Below are 21,748 nucleotides of genomic sequence, written 5' to 3' on the forward strand. Positions count from 1 at the left end.
GCCATTGGCCGTCCGACCCCGCCACTCAGCGCCGCCGGGGCGTGGGCGGCGGCGGCGCTGGGCCGGGGGGAGCCGCGAGGCCGGGAGCGGGGTAGGCTGCGCCCGTACTTAAGCGCTCTGCCCGAGCCGCTGACGTCTTTCGAATTGGAGACGGGGCCGTTCCCCTCCCGCCTCGGGCTCCCGCGGACGCGGCCGGGAACGGAGGTGAGTGCCGCCGGCGGGCCGGGCGCCCGCCGCCCGTTCTCGGAGGCTCGCTCGTTTCCGCGGGCGACGGCCGAGCGGCGCCGGGACCGGACGGATAGCGGTGGGGCCGGGCGCGGCGCTCCGGCGGCAGGTGGGGCCGGGGCTGTCCGCGGGGCGGGGGGAGCGGGGCGCCGTGCTGCGGCCCTGCAGCCCTGCCGCCGTTCGGGCCCCGCTGCCACCCGCGCCCTCGGCGCCGGCCCGGCCCGCGGCCCTGCGGCTCCCTGTAGCCTCCCGCCCGGTGTTAAGGCGATCAGGGCTGCGGTCTTTGTGTGCGAGCTTCGCCCCGCGGCTTGCCGCTTAATAGCTGCGCCGCGCGCGTTTAAGAAAATAACGCGGAGCCCGTGGGGAAATATGCCGGTGGGTTTATGGGCTGACAGAGCCTCGTGGTTAAGGAGCAGCGGCGACAAGCGGCTTTCTGCCTGGCGTGGCTCGTGACTGCCGGTGTGCTAGAACGTAAGAGCCCGGCGCAGGAGCTGCTGGCGGTGGCTGTGCTCGGGGCCGCAGCTCGCGTATAGCAGGGGATGGCGGTGTGGGGTGGCTTCCTGCCCGGCTGCCGCTTCGGGCAGAGGCGGCGTTCCGGTGTGACCCGCCTGCCCTTCTCGGCTGAGAGCGCTTTGGATATGTTGAGAGGCGTACGTGCCGAGGAGCCCGACCTGAGTGCTTGTGAAGTGGGTACGGAGCGCTCCGCTGCCCCGTGCGGAGGTGGGGTCCGGCGGTGTGATCAAAACGAACGTGGTGATAACGGTCTGGGTAGCGAGCAGTGATGTCGGTGTGTCTGGGGCTAACAGTTATTCTTCCAGAGGAGTTCTAAGCTGAAGTCAGTCTGGCTCCAAACACTTTCAGACGTGCTTGCTTTGGTATTGCTCACAGTGGGATGGTGATGCTGTCCTACATATGTGTGGTTCCATTTCAGTCAGAAGTTTCTCACCCAAATCCTTTTGCACTCACGAAAGTTAGCATTTGCCTAGCTTGTTAAGGCACCTCAAACCTTGGGCAGTTCTTTAGGGAAAGCTGAAGCTCCTGATGCTGTTTTCTAAAACAGCAGATACTGCCGTGTGGAGTAAGGAAATAATTCAAGTACCTTGTGAATATAGTTTCATAGGGGATGGAAATCTAAGGCTTGTTCACATGGAATAGTTTCCTTCTTCACCAAGAACCTTCATCTAAAATACTACATGAGTTCATTAGAGTGTTTGGTTTTTTTTTTTTTAATTGATATCAAGCAGAAGTGGATTTTCTCTGTAGACCTGTGCTTCTCAGTCACCAATGTGAACAGAAAGAAGCTTAAGCTCAAACTGCAGCAGTGTCTCTAGGCTAAGTAAGGTTGAACAAGGATATCTGTACTTCAGTTTTTTGCAAAGGTGTTTCTTTCTTAGTTGTGTATTTCTGCTTGCATTGGCTCAAGTAAGCATTTGATCAAGTTAGTTTGTATTTCTGCTTAGAACTGTTCTATCTGGAACAAATACCTGCATGGCCACATTTGTGCTGAAGGCAATGCATGGGGAGCAGTAAGGGAGGTGAGGGTCTGCTGCTCTTCTTGATGTCCTCATCTTGGATTACTGTAGGTTATTGGCACTGAAATATCTTCAGCTTGCAGTTCCTAGAGCCTGTTTCAAACTATTGAACGGCTGAAAAATGTGATTCAAGCTGTCCTGTATGGCATAGGGAAATCCGGTCATCCTTACAATGGAGTAATTTCTCTTTGTTAATTGTCTGGTGCAGCGGGAGGCTGGGCACTTCTGTGCATGTGCATATGTGTGATGTGGTCGAGCTAAGGAGTGGGGACAGGTCTGTTCCCCTGCTGTATTTGCTGAGGTTTTTAAAGTGTATTGGTTTGAAGAGTTTCCACAAAACTGTTTCTCCCAGATGTTTGCTTTCTCAGTGTGGTAGTCCAGTAAAAGAGTGGCTCCCTTCAGTCATTCTGAAGGAACTTATCTAGGTGGAAGCAGTCTTGGTGATAAGTTAACTTGCCTGAGCTGTCGTCTTGTTGGTGCTTTGGAATTTCGCAAAAGAAGCTTACTGGAAAATACAAACAAAAAAAGCTGCAAGAAGAAACCAACCCACAAAACCTGTTTGTGTGCACTACTGAAGTCATTCATTAGATGCTGAAATTCAAACTTAGTACTCTGTCACTATTAAAAGGTGATACTTAACTCATTTCTTTTCTGTTTCTAGCCAGGGTACGAGTGTCTAGAATGCCCAAGTATGCACAGCAGCTTAGAGATCATGACAGAAATCCTTGCATAGTGGTAAGATCAAATTGGGATTTCTGTTTGTATGTTTCTAGGTCAAAATGCAGAAGTAATTCCTCTAGAAATTGCATTATTGGGAGCACTCCTGCATCAGTAGTATGCACTGAATGTTTCTTAGGGCCTGAAAATGGGAAAGACTGAAAAACACGTGTAGTAAATTACATATGAAATAAGTCTGTAGTTACTTATAAATGGGAATAACACAACTTACTGCTTTATTGTTCTGTCCATAAAACTGGTCTGAAATCCCAGTTAGACAAGCTTGAAGGATAATCTTAATATTCTTCTCTGGGTTATACCATGGATCTCTGTAAACAATTGTTTTGTGGACTTTCTTCTTACTATTTGAGGAATACTATGTTTGTTACAATCTCCAAATGAAGTAATTGCTTCGGGATTACTGATTATCTGTTTTGGTAGATGTTCCCTTTGATATAGTTCATTCATCTGAGAAGCTGTCTCCTATCTTTGTAGATACTCCGAGACCTGTTAGAATTTTTAGACACTGAGTACAGTAACTTCTCTCAGCTCTGAAGCTTGTTTTTCCTATTAAAGGAAACAGATGCCTCTAGAAAATGTATGGATGACAACAACTATAAAAAGGATATGTGTACTGATTATTTTTTGAAGTACAAAAACTGCAGAAAATTCTGGGTAAGCAGGTTTCCTTAAGCACCATAGATTTATTTTTTTTTCCCTAAATTTTACTCCTTATCTTGTTTCAAGTATATTATTTCTGACGGTGTTTTCTGAACTCTTTGGACTGTACCGCTTGCTACTGCTGTTCTTATGCCTGCATGAAGGTGCTAGATTCCTAAATATTTAGTATGTGGTGCCGGAAGACTTAAACTTACTCTCTGAAATTGTGAGTCAGTGTTCTTGCAGTGTATTTCCCTCTAAGTCAGTCAGATATTTTTGTCAGTAAGTTTTTTTTTTTTTTTTAAATGCACGTAAAGAAAGTGAGATGAGTAAAGTAAGTAAAGAGAGGTAAGACAAGTTGATCTGTTTTTGTTGCTTAGGCTCATGTTTGCTTCAATCTGAGATAACGCTCAGGAAGAGTTCACTGTTTGGTGGTGATTTCATTTTATTTTTTTTTTTTCTCCTGTATTGTGGTGGGAAAGGATCTTGAGGGACTGGGCACTTCTGTGCACATGGATATGGGTGATACAATCCCATGCAGTTCAACTGTTCTCTGCTGTCTTTAGCCACTGTAATAGTCTTTCCGTTTATGCCTTTAAATACTTGTATAAACTTCAAAAAAACCTGTTTACAGACAATTGCATAGTCGTCTGTGTCATGGGAATGCTGTAATGTGAAGCTGCAAGGTGAGCTATCAGATAGCTTCAGTTAAATACTAGTACGTTTAGTTGTCAGCTAATCAGATCTAGAGTATCTGGCTCCTTGTATATAAGAGTACTTCAGTTGAAGGATCTTATTCAGCGGGAGCTCAGGGGCAGAGACTTTTGAGAAATCAGTGTTCTCATGCTTACTTTCTTCTGTTTTCAGCATGACATTATGATGCAAAGGAAAAGAAATGGTGTGAAACCGGAGATGCCCTCAGCAGAAGAGAGAAAGAAAATCTTGGAATCGGTAGAGAAGCCATACTGACTACAAACTTGCATTGTTTTACTGTTTTCACTGTACATACGAAGACTTAACAGCAGCAGGTTGCCCTCTTGTAAACTGGACTTCACTGTTGCCGTAGCTTGGATTAAAGTAAGCTGCTAAATTTTGAAGTGTGAGCTTTCTAAGATAGGACTAGTTCTATTTGTACTCTTCCTCATTGGTGTTTAGTGTCTCACTAGAAGACATGGGTACCAACACAGCTTGTCCAGACACCTTGGAAGTAGACACTAACATGCTGTGAAACGCTAAATGCTGTGAAATAGTAAAGACTCCTAAGATTTGCAATTCTAAGTTCTAACTTTTCTAATAGTTGTAAGTTTTAAGGGCTGAGTATGTTTAGAAAGACTAATGAAGGACTAGTATGTGCAAAATCTCTTGTATGTAGCTATTCTGACTAATATTCTAAGCTTATCATGGGTAGTCCTGTCACTGTTTTCATGTGTTGTTTTCAGTGTCCCTTCTTTAAATAACAGTATTCATGAACTAAAATCCCAATTCCAGCAAGCTGTCAGTAAGATTACAGCTCTTCATTGATGTGAGCAGAAGGTTGCTATAAATCAGATGTCCAGGCTTTGCTTGGTACAAGGTTAGAGAGGTTGGTGAAGATGGAACTGAACTAGTCTCAGCTGAATAGTACCTTTGGTGGATAGTAAATAGATACTTGGCTGTTGGAGGGGGTTGGGGACTTTGTAGGCATGTAAACATGCACTTGGAGTGACATAGCAGGTTTAACTATAGTACATCTATCTGAGACTCTGGACAGCTGAAGCCCTGGGTTTGGAAATGCTTACTCATACAAGACTACAAAGCTCGGTTTGAATAGGCTACTCCAGTCTTACTTAAAACTGATTCCTTATCTAAACTGGGCAACTACTAAGAGTAATCAGATTGCTGTCTAGAAACACTTATTTTCTTTACCTTCGGTGTTTTCTAATGTGTTGGCTACTTCACACCCTGTTGTAAAATGGAAAAACCACTGTCATGAGCTCAAGTTCCATGTGAAAACCTTTTAAGACATACTGCGATTAAGTTGGCAGAACTCTGGCTGACCTCTTGGAGGATGGTGTAAAAGTGTTGTCTCTCTATTTAGACTGTTTTGGAAAGACTTCATAGCTTCCTGTTTTTCCCTCTGTCTGGCTTGTCTCATTGCTTTCCACTCAAGGCCTATTTCTATGTTAGTAGCAGTTTTATGCTATTTTCACCTTCCCTCTTGCCATTTGACTGACTAGTAACTAATGGGATCTACTTTTCCTCCTCTCTTTTTGGCTGCTCTCCTTTTATACCTGAGTTTTGAAGCGGGTTGATCGTGCCCTTTTTGTTACTGGAAAGAGTGTAACTCTATGCCTCTTGAGTGCGCAGTTCTCTGAGAATAGCTGTCTGGCCTCCAAACCATGTCATAAGTTCTCTTGTGTGTTCCTGGCAAGGGAAGTAGACCTTCTTCAGTGAAGATCATGAGATTCTTTATTTTGGATTATTTTGTCTCTACTTAAAATTCAGACTTTGCTGTTAGTGATTGTGTTTTTGTTTGGAGCAGAGGAGAAGCTTCCATACTAGATTCGAAGGCTCTCCCTTGCCCACCGCGTCTAAATTGTTCCAATACCCTCCTATTTAGGAGTTTTTTCCAGTTTGGCACAAATTCTTCTGTGTAATAATTTGAACATTTTTAGCCTGTTCCAATTCCAGCATTTTTCTAGTAACTTTGTTCTTTCTCTGCTCTAATGATATAGTCCTGCAATGACTTTCTAATACAACTCTTCTTCCTCAAGATCCCGTGTTCTCCATGTGAGTGGAGAATTCCTTGCTTTTGTTAGTTAGGCTTACTGGTGCTACTTCCTCATTGGCCATACTTTTATTTAATCTTCCTGCTCTCTGAATTTTGGCTAGCTGGCTGTCTTCTTTTATTGCATCTCTGGACTTTTCTAGTCTTGCTGCTTTGCTTGTCTGAGTGCACCTTCTCTCCCACTTGGCACAAGTTTGTCATTTGGTACCTTTGCTGCATCTTTAGGCATGGTGTCTTTGCTCTTATGGCTTTAGTTACTAATCTAGTGCTTGCTGTTTTCTTCTTGCTGCACTCTGGCTCTGGACTTGCACTTAAATCTGTTTTCTTGCACGAGTTGAAGTTTCTTGAAGCTGTCTCACTTACCCAGAATCTTTCTTTCAGATGTGAGTGTAAGAATAGCCATACTCCTAGTGGGTTTTTACATTTCCATTTTTTTCCTGCTAATGTTTTCTGGGGGGATTTCTGCTCACTTCCTTCTCTTAAAGGATGGTTGACGTGTGGCAGTTCGAGGTATCTGCTATACTGCGTCTAAAGAAATAGGACTTGAATTCAGAAAGTTAGAGGAAGAGATGTATTCCCTGCTGGAGCTATTTCACAACGCAAAAATATGGGATTGCAGGGTGACCTTAAGGCATGTGTAATGCAAGAGCAATTCTCTACTATTAGACTTTCTGATCATCAGTGGACATACAAGGTAAGTTACTTTCAGGCTTTATGGCAAGCCTGATCTTTTTTGATGAAGTGGCAGCAGTGTAAGCAGTGACATTAAGATTGCATTCAGGTAACAGTTATCTGTTGTGAGGGATGTTGCTTATTCAGTTGTGTATTGCACGTGCTTTATTAAACTTCTTCCTTCCCCAGATTTGTTCTAAAAATAATTCAATAATGTAATTCAATCCATTAGTGAAGTTTGAGTCTTTGTTTTCTTCCATTCACTTCAGGTTATTGTTCCTAGTTTCACTTCTGAGGCTGTGGAGTGGTAAATTATGGCAGCAAAAACATAAGCTGTTATTTATGAAACAATTTTTTGGTTAATTTTTGTAGTGTGGTTAACTGTCTTTGGTTGTGAGCCAAAGGTAATGGTATTTTCTTCGTGTCTGAGAGTTGATATTCTGCACATCAAGCACTGAGGTAAGTTGTAGACTGCCAGGCTTTCTGGGCAGTAATAAATCGGGTTGGACTCCTTGCTTCACTAAAGCAAGCACGCAATCTTCTGCGCTAACACAGGAGCAAAACATGAAGGACCAATGCAATTCATTTGGGAAGGAGAAGACTTTTTGTGGGTTTTGTTTGCTAGTTTTAACTTAGTTTTTTGTGGTACAAAACTAAATCTGGATCGTGGTGGTGAACTGCTTCATTTTTTTGTTTGACAGCTGGATGGTGCTGTTGTACAACAGAGGCTGCATGAAAACAACATTGCTAACCACTGCTGTCTTTCTAGGTGTTTTTTTTTTTTTTGTTTTTGTTTTTAAGCCTCTTCCACAGATTTAAAACCTGAAATTCATTCAGGAGAAGGGAAGGCTGGATGTTGCCTCTATACTATAAAGAGATGAGGAAGGTGAGAGTCTAAAATGCTGGAGATAGGGAGTTTATGTGTAGCCTGAGAAACCTTCAAGAATGGTCCTCCAGAGTATCTTTTTTCCACTGAGGTCTCTTGCTCAGAGCTGAGCACTGAACCAGCAGTAGCTCTGGGCTTTCTGCCAGGCCCAGGTGAACGTCCAGATGTGTCTTTGTTTTACAGTCTTGTGGTTCCTGTAATCCTACAGTGCAAGACTGCTGTGATGCTTTCTGCTCCCATGGTGGGTATGACTTGGTGCTCCTGTAGGTGTTAGCCATTTAGCTCCAGAGTCCTGAAAACATCTTTGGGTTCAGTAGGTAAAGCTTTGATAGGCAGATCGTTGCATGTACTGCAGCTTTGGATGTTCTTGGTCTTCTCTGACTAGTTAAGTATGGAAAGGAATGGATAATATAGATATACTTCAGATATTTTAATTGTTATTGCTACCTGTTGGATAGAAAATTACATTTATACCCACTAAATGCTAATGGACTGAATGGACTGTTAAGGCTTCAGTATGTTTTTATCTGTTTCTATAGATAAGTAAGACTCATCAGATTTTGAATAAATTCTCACCCCATTCTTCAGGGTTCTATCTTGATGCCTTCTTTGTCCAAATCCTTTTGTGAGTGACTGCAGTTCTAACACCTTCAATACAGGTGAAGTCTTTAAATCACACGATTACTTCCCACTTGACACTTGATGCTGAACTAAATGCAGCTAACCTGAAACTCTTTTAGAATTAGCCTGTCTTCCCTGTTAGCATCTCACTGAATAATGTCAGCCTTTTCCTTGTGCTAGTGCAAATCCTGCCCTTAGACTCCCATTTTCCTATGACTTCAGTCTTGTGGATTTTCCTCATGTACAATACTATTTCATCTCCTGACTTATATCTGGCTTTCTTGCTTTTTGATTGATTTGCTTCTTAGCTTGTCTTGTAACTTCAGGATTGACATCTATGTATGCGGTGTCAAGTTTGTTGTGGAGGTATCATTCTACAGCAGTTTCTTCCTTGACTGCCTTTTGCCAGTCTTCACTTTCACAACTGATTTCTGTTAACTGCCTGGAACCTCTTTCCTGCCTATCTTTTTCTTAGAACTCTAGCTTCCCTTTCAGCCCCAAAACATGTTTCCATAGCTCACATCCAGGGATTAAAAAGAAAGTCTTCCTCCAGCAGCAGACTCCAAGATGGGATGTCTGTGTATATGAAATGCTAACTGAACGGCTTTTCAGTTAGCAGTGAAAACTTGAGGTTTTTAGAAGTTCTGATAGCTCTTCGAGTGCTTTTTGAGTCTGATTTGTTTTATGGTGGTGCTTTGTGTTTAATTTGGGCTGTCAGCTCCTTCAGCAGCAGTCTGTAGAATGCTGCACGCAGCTGTGGCACTGCAGAAACAAATAATACTGAAACTTCTGAGGCTGAGAACCACAACAGATACTTGTGTCTTTCAGATCCTGAAGTAGCACAGTGGCTGACCTAGTTATTAACAGTAGCTTGCCTAGAAAATGTCTTCTGAAGGGATGTGAGGCCATTTGGTCTTAGGATCATAGATTATCCTGAACTGGGAGGGACTCACAAGGATCATAGAGTCCAAACACTTTCTTATGCTGTCTGTGGGAGTCATTGCAATTTATTATATATTATTTTACAAAACCAAAGAAGTTGGAGTAGCATGAGTCTTCCATAAATAAGATGGGTTTCTTTTGGTTGCGGTTTTTAGAGTGAATAAAATCTTCATAGCCACTGGAGTTAGGCATACCACTATTGTTTTCTAAAAGCATCCTTTTAAAAATTAATTTTTAGAATTGTTTTCTTTATTTCTTTATATACAGTTTTCCACTCCTGCCAAGTTGACTTCCAGTTTACTCTTAGGTCTTTACTGCCTGTAAAAGATTACTCCTATTCACAGTGCCTATTTCAGGGCTGTGTGAGGTGTGTAGTGTACAATTTGAACAGATTTCATCTGAAGCCCCAGTCCTAATCTATTTCAGGAATTATTCTACAGTCTGCTATTTATTTGAAACTTGACCTAGTTGAATTCAATTTTGCCATTGCTTGGCACATTCAAGCACTGCTGCCCTTGGACTACTGCTTTACTTTGATAAGCAGCTGTCCACTGGAAACATTTCCTGACAGTTAAGTGTTGGCAATTTGCAGACTTGAAACAAGAATGAAAATCTCTAATTGCTCAATATTTGCTACTTTTCAAGCAATTAGTTTCGGTTTCAGTATGAGAAACATGTTGCCTCCTTTTATTTCAGCTGAGTTAGTTCAGTGGATACAAGCTACGGTCCACCTCCTGAAGCTACTATTAAAACAAATGCTTTCAGTTGATGACAAATTTGTGTTTTAAAATGTTTTTACCACTTTATGAGCACTACTACAGTTCCTTCTCTTTTAGTTTTTTTTACTGTGCAATGTCATTTCTTCGCTTTTAGTGAAGAGACTCTTGTTTCTAGCAGCTTCAGTGGCACAGAAATATTTGCATCTTTTACTACCTATGTTTTATATCTCAGCACTTAATATTCTTAACTTACACCTTCTCCAATATATTTTGTATTTTCTTCTTGAAGACTCTTCAATTCAACCTTTATTTCTGGAGAGTGCTGTTAAATTCCTGTACTTCAGTACCTTCAAGGATGATGATGGTATTCTATTTTCTTAATGCTTTGCATAACACTTTCTTGGCACAATACCTTGCTCTGTGTGCCAGGGAATATTGATGTCATCCATTGTCCTGTAAAATAAGATTAATGGCTCTCAATTATTGCAAAACACCATTCTGTGCATGCTATGGATCAGCAATTTAAAGCAGAAAGTAGGCAACCAATCAATAACAAAATTCGGTGCTCTATTTATTCTTACTGGAAGTGAAGAATACAAAATGTTTTAACTGTTTTTCAGTAGAAGCAGTTAAACATCACCCAGCATTCATGTTCAAGAAATAAAAACCCTCTGAACTATGTAGTTCAGAACCTTGTGGGTCAAGGATCAGATTTTTGCATATACTTTTTATACATTTTTTTGCATATACTTAAAATTGAACTATTGTCTATCAAATATCAATGTTACATGTACAGACAATTGTAAGCCATGTTATATCAGTGAGATGTAAAATAAATTGAAAACATAATTATGCTTTGGAGTTGTTCCAAAATAGATCATAATTTCAAAGTAACTAAGAATGACAAACAAGAAATCTTATGCTCAAGATAGAAAAGGAATAGTAAATGTCCTGAAAGGAAATAACACTTGAGATGATATTAGACTAATAGTAGAAATAGGTTGATATCTCAAACTTATGAATGATCATACTTCCTTGCAGTATGGACTGATGAACAGCTCTTGGCTGTGTGTAACTGGTTAAGTGATGGACAAGGCTGCACGTGAGAACTTGAGTGGCAGGAATTCAGGTGTCTTCTGCTGATTTGGATCATGGAATTGTACAGTTGTTTGAGTTGGAAGGGACCTCTAAAGGTCATCTGGCCAACTCCTCTGCAATGAGCAGGGGCACCTACACTGCATCAGGTTGCTCAGATCCTCATCCAGCCTAACCTTGCATGTCCCCCAGGATGGGGCTTCTGCTGCCTTGCTGGGCAGCCTGTGCCAATGGAGTGAAATTGAACCAAGTTGCTGCACTGGCATATTCTAGTAACACAGTGCTTGCTTCAGTGCATGGGAAGTAGTGAAGGGGTAAAGGGGCAGACCTTTAGGTAGAGTGTGCTTTGTGAAATTGCCGTTTCCTCCTGTGTCAGCCTTCAGTGCTTCAGCTCTAAGATTCCTGATGGCTGATAGGCTCAAACAGACTTTACTGGCTCCAAAAAATGCTGTGTTTTAATTCTCTTCTACTTGACAGGCAAAAGCAGCTCCTTCAGCAGATTAAAGATGATGGTTAGTGTATGATTCTGGGCTGACTACTCCTGTACAGAATGGAAGAAGTGTTTTGACTCTTTAAACTGTAGGTTCCTAAGGGCATGCTTATTGGCTGGAGCTGGAGCCTGTGAGTGCCCAATGCTTTGAATCATAATCATTAAGGTTGGAAAAGACATCTAAGGTCATCTAGTCCAACTGTCAACTCACTGCTGCTACCATGCACACTAACCATATCCTTCAGTGTTACATCTATGCATTCTTGAAAACCTCCAGCAATAGTGACTCATCCTGCATCCTTCGGCAGCCTATTCCAGTGCCTTACCACTCATTTGAGGAGAATTTTTTCCTAGTACCTGAAGCATCAGAAGTGACCAGAGGATGACGTTGCACTGCATCCTTTCATACTGGCAGTGCAAATGGGATGGCTTTTTACAGAGTAAACTTGTCACTGGACCAGTGACATGGGAGTGCCTGTGAGGTATGCTGATGTGGGAATGAGAGGGAGGACATTCATTTTCTTCTTTCAGGGTGTTAGGTGATGCCAGAATCTGCAGTGATGCCCTTCAGCAGCTGTTTCTCAATCCCTCATTGCCCTTGTTAGTCACTGTTCATCTACCCACACACTAGAAGTATTTTTCAGCTTTCTGCCCTCTAAATTTTAACACTCAAAACCCTGAGAATCAAATATGTTAATAAATACCTTAACACCTCAGCTCTTTTAGGGTTTCTGTGGAATGAAAGGAGTTCACAGTGTGCTTCTCTGTTCTGTAGTGTGAGGAAATCCCCCACCAGGAGCAAGTGGGCATCAGAATCTCTCTGTCTTCCCTAATTGGCAGCCACAGGAGATCAGGCTCCTGGACAATCTGTTGTGAAGCCACCTGTGGTTACCTGCAGGTGACCCCTGTTTTGAGCACAGCAATTCTCTGACCCAAATGGTACAGGTTTGTGCTGGTCTGGAAATGCAGGCTGGTTGTTCCCATGTGCTTGTGAGGGCACTTCCTGCTGGTCTTATGAGGAGTGGTTGGATGAGCTGGGATTGTTTCTTCTGGAGAAGAGGAGGCTTGGAGGAGACCTCACTGCACTCTACAGCTTCCTGAAGGGAGGTTGTGATGAGGAGGGGTTTGGCCTCTTCTCCCAGGCAACAAACAGGACCTGGGGAAATGGCCGCAAGCTGTACCAGAGGAGGTTTAGGTTAGACATAAGGAAGAACTTTTTGTCTCAGAGAGTGGTCAGGCACTGGAATGGCTGCCCAGGGAGGTGGTGGAGTTGCTGTCCCTGGCAGTGTTCAAGAGGTGTCTGGATGAGGAGCTGTGAGATATGGGTTAGTGCTTGTGGTAGCAACAGTAATGGGAGCACAGTTGGACTAGATGATCTTGTAGATCATTTCCAACTTTATGATTCTATGAACTTGGTGTATGTATAATGGTGGCAAGCAGACATTGGTTTCTAAAATCAGGGTAATTTGCTAACTGAAAATGTTACAATGTCTTCATTTATGGTTTTCTTCGCAATCCTCTGCTAGGTATAGATAAGGCGTTCACTTGCAGGGAGAAAGATTTTTATGCACATGTATTTCCTCGTGATGTATCTGCAGCTCAGCATTCACATTGCTGGGAGAGAGGAACAGAATCTGCTATTTAGTCAGGGATTGATGCTTCTGACGTAAGCAGCTTGCAGGTGTTCCTCTATGAGCCTTTAGAAGGATGCTCAACATGTGGTATTGCAAGAACAGTTTCAGCGAACTTTAGGTAAGCAAATTGACCTAATTTAATAAACCACTTTTCATCAAGTGAGATGGAGCCAAATCAAGTGCTTTTGCCAAGAAACGTATTTTTATTAGCATGGTACAATTGGTTGCTTATTAAGCAACCTGTGTTCACAGTGTGTGCTGGGGGCAGGAGCAGAGCTGTGGCCTTGGGGTTTCCCACCCAGAGAGGGTATGTTGGGGAGGGAGGGGGGTGGCTCCAGGCTTCCTGCACTGGGCTTTGTGTGGAACTGGGCATTTCAAAATAAATTCAAGTGTTATCTCACTGTTCTTTAAATTATGTTTGTATTTTAATTTTCATTCTTTTAGCAGCATTACCCCTATTGTATCCCAACAGAGACATCACAATCATCATATCTGTAATGGATTTATTGAAAGGCATCTTTGTTCTTGTAACCTATTCTAATGTGTTGTGCTAGCAGACTAGATGATCTTCAGAGGTCTTTTCTAGCCTTAATGATTCTGCCTCTAGTGATCAGCTTTGCCATTAAGTGAAAATGTCCACCTCTGGCCCCCCAGCACAGCTGCAGTACTTTTTGATTCAGCAGAGATGCTAATAGGAAACCAAAGTAGTATTTTTCTATTCCTGACAGGCAGCTTACATAATGGGTACTCTTCCTCCTCAGGTACTATAAAAACCAGACCCTCAAGACTCTTATTTGTCAGTGTTCAGTGAATGCATATGATTGTGTGCTGGTTTCCTCTCTGTCAAGGCAATCACATTTCAGTTCTCAAGATGAAGCACTTTTTCCCCTCTTCTTTGAGACCTGTTTAAACTATTTGGATGTTATTAAGCTTAGTATCATTTATAAGGATAATTCAAGCCAACAGGATACTGAATGGAAAAATAGAATAGCTTGAGAGTATTTGCAGACTTTACAACAGTATATCTTGTTTTAAAATTTTGTTTTTATTAAATATTATCTTAAAAAAAAAAAGTTTTCCAGAAAACAATGTTACTGCCAGTCTAAAATCAGACTTCTCTAGTTTAAAAAAAAAAAAAAAAAAAAAAAAAGCATATCTAGGCCAAGGCTCCTTCACTTTTTTTGAATAACACCTAGAACTTCTCTTGCTCTTGAGGTATTAGAGTTTCCAAGTCTGTGGATGGAGTCTGTGTCTCAGTCACAGCTGTTGCATGTGGACAGGGAAGGTGCAGTCTGTGCCCTGTTCTTTTTCTGTAGGCCTGGGGCATCCCCAATGCTGCTACTGATGCTTGAATTTGTAGCTCCAGGCACACATAGTGCACTTCAGATGAGGTTCTGAGAATGTGGAAAGCTGTGCTCTTAGGCAGTATTTCTTCCCTGTGAGTGTTGAGCTCTTAGCATATCTCAGGCTGTGGTTGTAGTATGGATGTGCACAGCTGTTTGATCTCATATCCTTACATTCACCTGTTGATATTGTACTCCCAGTGTTTTTATGCTTTCATGTAGCTTCCTCCACAACCTGCATCACATACTCAGTTCCCAGCTCCCCTTCCTGTCTGGGGAAGCGGAGGCAAAAAGGAAAGGCTGTGGGACTGTCTTGCCTCCATTCATGCACCCTTACAGAATCCTGGAGCCTCATTCTCATCAATTCCCTTGTCCTGTTTTTCCTTTGAGAAAACAAACTTGTCCACTTGCTCACCCCAGTCTTTACGGCAGAAATTCTACCCAGCCCCATGTCAGGGTGGAACTGCAATGGATGGTCCCTTACACTGGAAACAACAAATCAAGGTGATTTTCAAGACATGTTTTGACTGTAATCAAGTGTTCTAAACTGTTACTTTGTGAATTTGGCTTTCTTGCATTGTGGGTTAATGAATAATCCACTGTGTATGTTTATCTTGCAGCATTATGTATTTGATTATTGGTTGTAGTGCAAGGAAACTTATTTTTACAGTAGTTGATAGTGATATATATTTAAATATATATAAAATTGCAGCTGAGATCTGGAAGCAGAGTGTTGTACTGAGAGCTAAATTAGACAGCTGAGCTATTGGACAACTTCTTGTTGCCAAATGGTGGAGATCCTGCCCCTTTCACCAATCCTTTTGCCTTTGCATAGATGCACCTTCAGGCATACGCCAGTTCTCACGCTTGTGGGCTCCCTCACTTGGTTAGACCTTCTAACCCTGCAGCTTATGGAGAACAGTTCTGGTTGGGTTAATGCTGGTTTTATGTAATTTTGCACTTAAAGTGATTGTGCAAGTGCTGGAACACGTGAGCTGCAGGCACTGCACAGTGTCTGCTTGCAGTGGATCATCTGTGTTTGTTGCCCTTCTGTTACAAACTCTTGCGCCAAGAGACCTCCCGTATAAGTTTGGATTATCACCAGCAAAATTGATGAGTCAAGACTGCAACAGCTCATATCCTTTGTGGCTCACCAAAAAGCCCTCTCACACCAAAACACTCCAACTGCATGACACTGGGTTCCATTCCAGTTTTCCCATCTAATTGTTTGACATCTTACCAACAATAGTCTGGAAAAAAAAAAAACAAAAAAAACCTGAGAAACCAATCTTATGAGTATTGCTTCCTGTTTTCTGAATGCTGAACAACAGTTTGTGTAATGATGATGAACTGTTAAATATAATTAAGTCTTATTCCCTATAGTCCTTGTAATAAAAATCGTAAACAATATTTTGCAAATAAAGCTGCAGGCCCACAGGCTGTCACTTCCAGATGGCATGAATTAGCAGAGGAAGATTTGTTGTGCTTCCTTTCCCCAGCAATCCACCCCTCCCCTGGTTTGGGATGTGCTAGCCCTGGCCAGGGATGACTCAGCTGCTGGTTAATCACCTGCTGAAGTGCTAAAAGTGATAGATTGGCTCTGCTTCCTCAAGCAATGGTGAGCTGTCAAGGCTGACCAGCAAGAAAATGTTCTGCAGCTAGGAGAATTCCCCTGCCATCCTAGTTAGAGTCATTGCAATTAAGGCTTGCTGCTTTCATCTGCACAGATTTTGCTGTGACTTCAACCATCTATTTTGAGATCCTGTTTAATAAATGGTTCCTTGTGTGCAGGTTGCCCATACAGGGGACTTCTCACCGGTGTGTCTAGAGGAATACTGGTCAGGGATGTTTCATTGTTTTCCAGTTGATAACTTGGAAAGTAATAGAATATTTCCAACCAGAGAGACCATCTCCCAAAAGAGGTCACGTTTAGAAGAGTGTTCTGTAATCTTGAAGTTTCAAATGGCTGCTTGCCAGATTGCTGATGGTAGAGAGAAGAGAAAAAAAAACTACAAGCCATATAGAAAACTTCACCAACCTCTGCCCCCGCATAGGGACTGCACATGTCCAATCAGCTGTCAGGAAAAAAGCATGAAGAACCTATTGCCATGGTGTAACAAGTCTTAGTGTCCTTTGTAAACAAACAGACTTTGTGAGAGATACAAACCAACCCCAGTTTACCACAGTAAGTTGTAACTAATGCAGTCCAAGTGCCTTTTAGACTCTTCCTTTCCGTGTTGATACCTTCTTCTTACCTGAAGAAAAAATGTAAGCCTGCTCTCAGCAGCAGTAACAGCAGCTGCCCTGCTGACAAGCAAGCAAACACTGAGAAGAGAACATCTCCGAGTCATTGTTGAGAACTTTGACAACATACAGTATGTTTCCTTCTCCACCTGCTATGGTGCATATCTGTACTGCTTAGCCCAGCCAGCGATGGTTCCCTCAGTACCTGAAGAAAATATCATCACGGTTACCCTCAGCAGATCGCTGTCAAGAGGACAGAATCTACTACATGCGGAGGGAAGAGCTAAGCTTTATCTACGTTTGCAAATACTTTTTGCTAGATGTTGTTTACTTTGGTCTCTGTTGTATAGTTTAGTATATTCTGGGGGACTGGCTCCATCCTCAAGAGAAGCCCATTTTCAGCTCTCCTCCTTCCCACATGGATAGCAGCAGTATCTCAGCCTCTCTTCACCCTTACCCAAGAGATTTTCATTGTTGGGGTCATCTGAGACAAAATCCTCCAGCAAGCCCCTGGCTGCACTTTGCTGGCTAAACTCTCAGTCCTGGAGGGCAGAGAAAAGCAGTGCCAAAAAGGATTATTTAAAGTTATGGATCTGTGTAACTTCTCACTGTAGCAATGCTATTGCAGCAAAGGTTCATCATCTGGCAGGATCAATACAAATGAACAAGTGCACAATTCTCTCTGTTCTTGTTTTTAGAACAAGTGTGATTGTTATTAACATTTTTGTGTAGGAAGGTCCAAGGGCATGGCACAATTCCAAGCCAGGTTTGCTCATCTAACCATGCTTGCTGTCTCTCGTAAGCCTTCAGAGTCATCTTTTGATAAGCACGTTGTTTGCAGAACAGATCTGAGATTTATTCAGAGACATTCTTTCACATATTTTTCCACGAACATCCCACATCTTCAACATTAAACTGTATTTACCTGCTTTAGTAGATGTTGGACTTGATGATTCTTGGAATTGTTAGCTGCAGAGGTAATATTCAGAATGTCACCACATGCGAAATGCAGATACTTGCAGAAAAAAGCAAGGGCAGAGTGTCTCTAAGTGCTACATAATCTTGTATAGTTTAAGTCCCTCAGTGGGAAGCCACTGCTAAGTTGTGATCTTTATTGGATCACAGCAGATACAAATCGTAAGAGCCAAACAAGTATTATCGACACTGCACTGACTGTGATTTGCCTTTTTTATTATTATTTCTATCTCAAATTTTTTTTCAAACCATCAGTCACGAGTGCCAGAAGTCTCCAGACTGATGAAGTTAACCATTTAGCATTTTATTAACTTCATCTTAAAATTAGGCACAATGTACGTGAACATAGACTTACAAGTTCTTGTTTCCTTTAAGAAAATTTATCTTGTGGAACGGTCTTATTCTTTATGGGAATTTAAAAATCAATTCATTCTGCTAATCTTTAAAATATCTAAGCTAGCAGCAGTCGATTTATAGCAATTCTTTTCTCTATGCAGACAAAACACAAAGGTTGTTAATATTTTCCAGCCAAGTTTCCTTGTATTCCAACTTGGGAGTGGTAACAGGAGGAGAGCCAAGGAATTTCCAGAAATCTTGAAGTGCGAGTAAGTCATTACTGACACAGTGCCATGAGCAGTTGGTTGAAGGAACTTAGATGTAGGATAAAGAAAGTTAGATGCAGGGTCAAGTAAGAGGATAACTCTGACTCTGATTAGCAGTTGTTATCAGTGCATCCCACCAGAAGTAAAAGCTTTCTTACACAGTGGGGAAAGAAAGGTAGCTACTTCCACTGGTACAAACAAACTTAACCTTTCAGCATTCTGTGCCCTCAAATGGTCTCTGCGTGGAACCATTTAAGCTACTGCCCCTTCTGAGACTCTTTGCCACCTCAAGTCATTGGTTTAGGTTATATTTGTTTTACAATTTAGTGATTGTAGTTTTATTGGTGCAAAAATGTTATCTAAAATATCTGTAGATGTTTACCATCTAGAGACTGGTCCTGTTGCGAAGGGTAACTTCTAAGGCAGATTACGTGGAAAGCATGAGTGTGAAGCCCTGATGGCTGCAGATCTTCTGCAGTTAGTCCACTCAGAAGCTCTAATGGTTCATACTTGGGAACGTAAGCGTGGGATTCCTCAGGATCATTTCCTGGATTTCAAAATGGCTGAATCTTCAAAAAGACTTCAGCATTGTGAAGAAAGCTCATATTTGGTTGATAAAAGCATGTCTCATTGTTCTGTTACATCTCCTTCAAAATCCTCAGCCAAGGAATGGTGTGATTTCTGAACATTGCTCCTTGTTTGTTCCCTTGACCTACGTGTAATTTTAGTGCTTCTTTTTGGTATTAAGAGAACACTATCAAAAGGAGGAAAATACAGAGGTCCATCTGACTAAGGTGGAGAACTTTTAGGGAGGAATAAATGATAAGTTATAAGGAGTAAATATTCATGGTAAGGCTTGTGATTTTATCTTCTGGAATACAGTAAGAGTGTGCATACAAGAGAGCTTGGGACAGGACTGTTACTGCAGATGGTGAACACTTCTACACACAAGCCCTACCTGCTTCAAGTATTCCTTTCACACTCCCACAAGTGTTACACTGTACTTGCACTATAGTGTAATATTTGTGCTACATTCGCTCTCTGTATTACAGAACAACATACTCATGTTGTGACTGTCTGTATCTTCAGAGATGTAAGCCATACTGAAAACACAGGACATCACAATTTCCAGTCAGCTACGTTAATCTTGCTCTCTTTTGTTTCAAACAAGTGCTTATCTTAATTGTTTAAGAAGGAATTTACTCAGAAATCTGCAGATGAATGACACCTGAGGATGAATTAACACTCAAGCACATCATACAAACCAGCTATTTTTTTCCCCACAAGTTGCAGATGCTATTCTTGACAGAATCACATGAATAACCTTGTATCAGATGCAGGTAATCTTAGCCTTAAGTTCAAGTGTAATCACATGCACATTTATGTGGAGCAAATCCTTAACTGTACAGTGTTATCTATACCAAAGAAATACAAGTACAGCTTAGAAAAACTTCAGGCTGAAAATCAGTGCATTACCTGAAGCTCAGTATGTTTTTTTAGAACTTATAATTTTGTGTGTGTGTGTGAAATTAACTTGGCGTTCATTTTTTAGGGAGTTGTAACACAGAAGATTTCTACTCGGTGCCTTACTCTCATCCTGTTACAGGCTGACTCAATGCCAGAGCAGAGAAATCATGTTATATCCTGAAGGAAATAATTCAAGCACCTCACCTGGCAATTCTGCTGAGATTTGTTCCTTCTGGATACGCAGCCTTTACTTGGAACTGTCGGCTCTCACCCAAATTGTTAGTTAGGAGCTTCCCAAAACACAGGTATGCTGTTTTACAATAACTGTAGCATAACTGGAATCAGATGTTCAGTTTAAGTGTACATGATGCATTGCCTCAGGGACAACCATTAACATGCCAGAAATACACAGACAGATCAGTAAGTAATGCAAAGAGTATTTGTTAAAATTAATCTAGGGAAGACCCACCTTGTTAGCTCTCCACCAGGATTTCCCACTTCCAGGCAGTATTCTTCAAAGACTGCACACACAACAGATGCCTCAGCTATCACATCTCACCGTGTTAATTTCTGAGCAAGCTTCTTTTAGTTTGCACTTAATGCAAACTCACCCTAATGGAGCTGCACCATCACCAAGGTTTCACCACCCATATACCACCAACACTTACAGTACCAACAGATAAAATTTGTTCTGCAAGAACCTTGTTTGTTGCTGCTAGCTGTACCTGCTGACAGTGGTCTTCTATCCTGCCCTGCAGCAGGACAATAGACATGGCTGTCTTCCAAAGATCAACTGCCAGAAGCTACCAGAAAAAAAGATACCTGCTCGGTTCCTTCCTAAAATGAGAACAGACTGTGAAGACCAGCTTCCAAACAGCTGTGTATTGCTCTTGGAAATGATTACCAAATTCACAAAATAAGTAATAACACAGCCTATATCTCAGCTGTTAGCTTTTTGTTTTATTTTCTCCTCAGTCTCATTCACAGGCAGCACCAAGGAAAATGGTGTTTTCCATGCTTTGAAGCATTAGTGAATAGTAGGATCTTTGCTACCACAAGAATATGAACTTGCACATGGGAAAGTAACAGCAGGCAACAACAACACCACATCCTGAACTGTCTTTGAGTCACTGTATCAATGACTGTCACGCCAACTATGCCATCCCAGTCAACTTTGTTCTAATGCAATGGCTGAGTCCCAGCATTAAGAGTTTCAAACAGTGGTCATAGAAACAGTAAACTCTTTGTGGGAGTTGCCTGATGTGTTTCAAAAGGCAGCTCTATGCTGTTGTCAGCTATGACACTGGCACAACTAAGATGCATTTCCATTTTGTGTTCTACCTTCTTGCTTGGGTCTCACAGAGATCTTTCTGTGAGGACTTTCCTTGCTGGGTGCAGGAGGAAAGAGCACTTCTTGGCATCAGGAACTTGCTGGTAGAGAACCATCTGTGATCTTAAGTTCATATGGTAGCTGAAGACCTAAGCACATACCTCATACTTTCTCCTGAACATGGAAAAAGTCTCTCACCAAGACACATCTTTACATACCTGTCATGCTATTTCATTAGATGTGCTTGGTATTTACGGAGGTGAAATCACCAACAGGACAGGATGTTATCTTCCAGTCACACAAAGCAACCATCACACTTGTGCTAGTACTCTAAACACTTGAGCAATAAAGATCCTGTGTTGTTTTGCAATAAAGCTTGTTTACTTCTTGCTACTGTTCAAGCCTATGATGAAGAAAGTTTCTTTTCAGAAATGTAACAGGTAAACTCCAGCTGCCCAGATCACTATGACAACATCCATTTCTTCCAGCTGCACAAACAGGTAATAGGGCCATCATTTTCTATTTTAAAACAAATACAGAACAGGAACTTAGACTCGTCAGACCCCAATCTCTAAAATGCAAACTTAGAGTATGAGATGGCTTTAGAAGCCATTTACACCTACATCTACAGATCAAGGATGCTGTCTCAGTCTATTTGCTCTCAGGAATAATCCTGCTTAAAGAAATTGCCTGTTAAAGAGACCAAGAATAGAAAAAAAGAGAAAAAACACACTAAATGCATTTTTTTTGGTAGCTAAATTAACATTAATTGCTATCATGCAGCTGAAGTAGTTTTGGTTTCTGGACATAAATCTTGCTTATGTGAT

General features: G+C 41.8%; 1 protein-coding gene across 11 annotated transcripts; it reads left to right on the forward strand.

Moving 5' to 3' along the window:
* Positions 1-110: 110 nt before the first annotated feature.
* Positions 111-21,319, forward strand: CHCHD7 (coiled-coil-helix-coiled-coil-helix domain containing 7). Of its 11 annotated transcripts, none has more exons than XR_006178438.1 (6): positions 111-204; positions 2,419-2,492; positions 3,051-3,149; positions 4,002-4,211; positions 19,677-19,896; positions 20,350-21,319. XR_006178438.1 is itself a non-coding variant. In XM_042869068.1 (4 exons), the coding sequence occupies exons 2-4, from the start codon at positions 2,439-2,441 to the stop codon at positions 4,101-4,103; spliced, it is 255 nt and encodes an 84-aa protein (XP_042725002.1). In that variant the 5' UTR covers positions 122-204; positions 2,419-2,438; the 3' UTR covers positions 4,104-4,231. The 11 variants fall into 11 exon arrangements, 1 of the variants encoding a protein (XP_042725002.1); XR_006178439.1 differs by lacking the exons at positions 111-204; positions 2,419-2,492; positions 3,051-3,149 and adding exons at positions 6,387-6,595; positions 6,946-7,032; positions 18,020-18,127 and having other exon boundaries at positions 4,110-4,211; XR_006178443.1 differs by lacking the exons at positions 111-204; positions 2,419-2,492; positions 3,051-3,149 and adding exons at positions 6,387-6,595; positions 6,946-7,032; positions 18,051-18,127 and having other exon boundaries at positions 4,110-4,211.
* Positions 21,320-21,748: the final 429 nt, after the last annotated feature.

This window comes from Lagopus leucura, unplaced genomic scaffold, assembly GCF_019238085.1.
Source record: "Lagopus leucura isolate 7727_CA_CO unplaced genomic scaffold, USGS_WTPT01 Super-Scaffold_100002, whole genome shotgun sequence".
Classification (NCBI taxonomy): Eukaryota; Metazoa; Chordata; class Aves; order Galliformes; family Phasianidae; genus Lagopus; species Lagopus leucura.

Coding starts and splice junctions, on each gene's coding strand:
- CHCHD7 (XM_042869068.1), top strand. CDS start 2,439: ATGCCCAAGTATGCACAGCAGCTTAGAGATCATGACAGAAATCCTTGC. Junction 2,493..3,050: donor ACAGAAATCCTTGCATAGTG/GTAAGATCAAAT, acceptor TTCCTATTAAAG/GAAACAGATGCCTCTAGAAA. Junction 3,150..4,001: donor AAAACTGCAGAAAATTCTGG/GTAAGCAGGTTT, acceptor TTCTGTTTTCAG/CATGACATTATGATGCAAAG.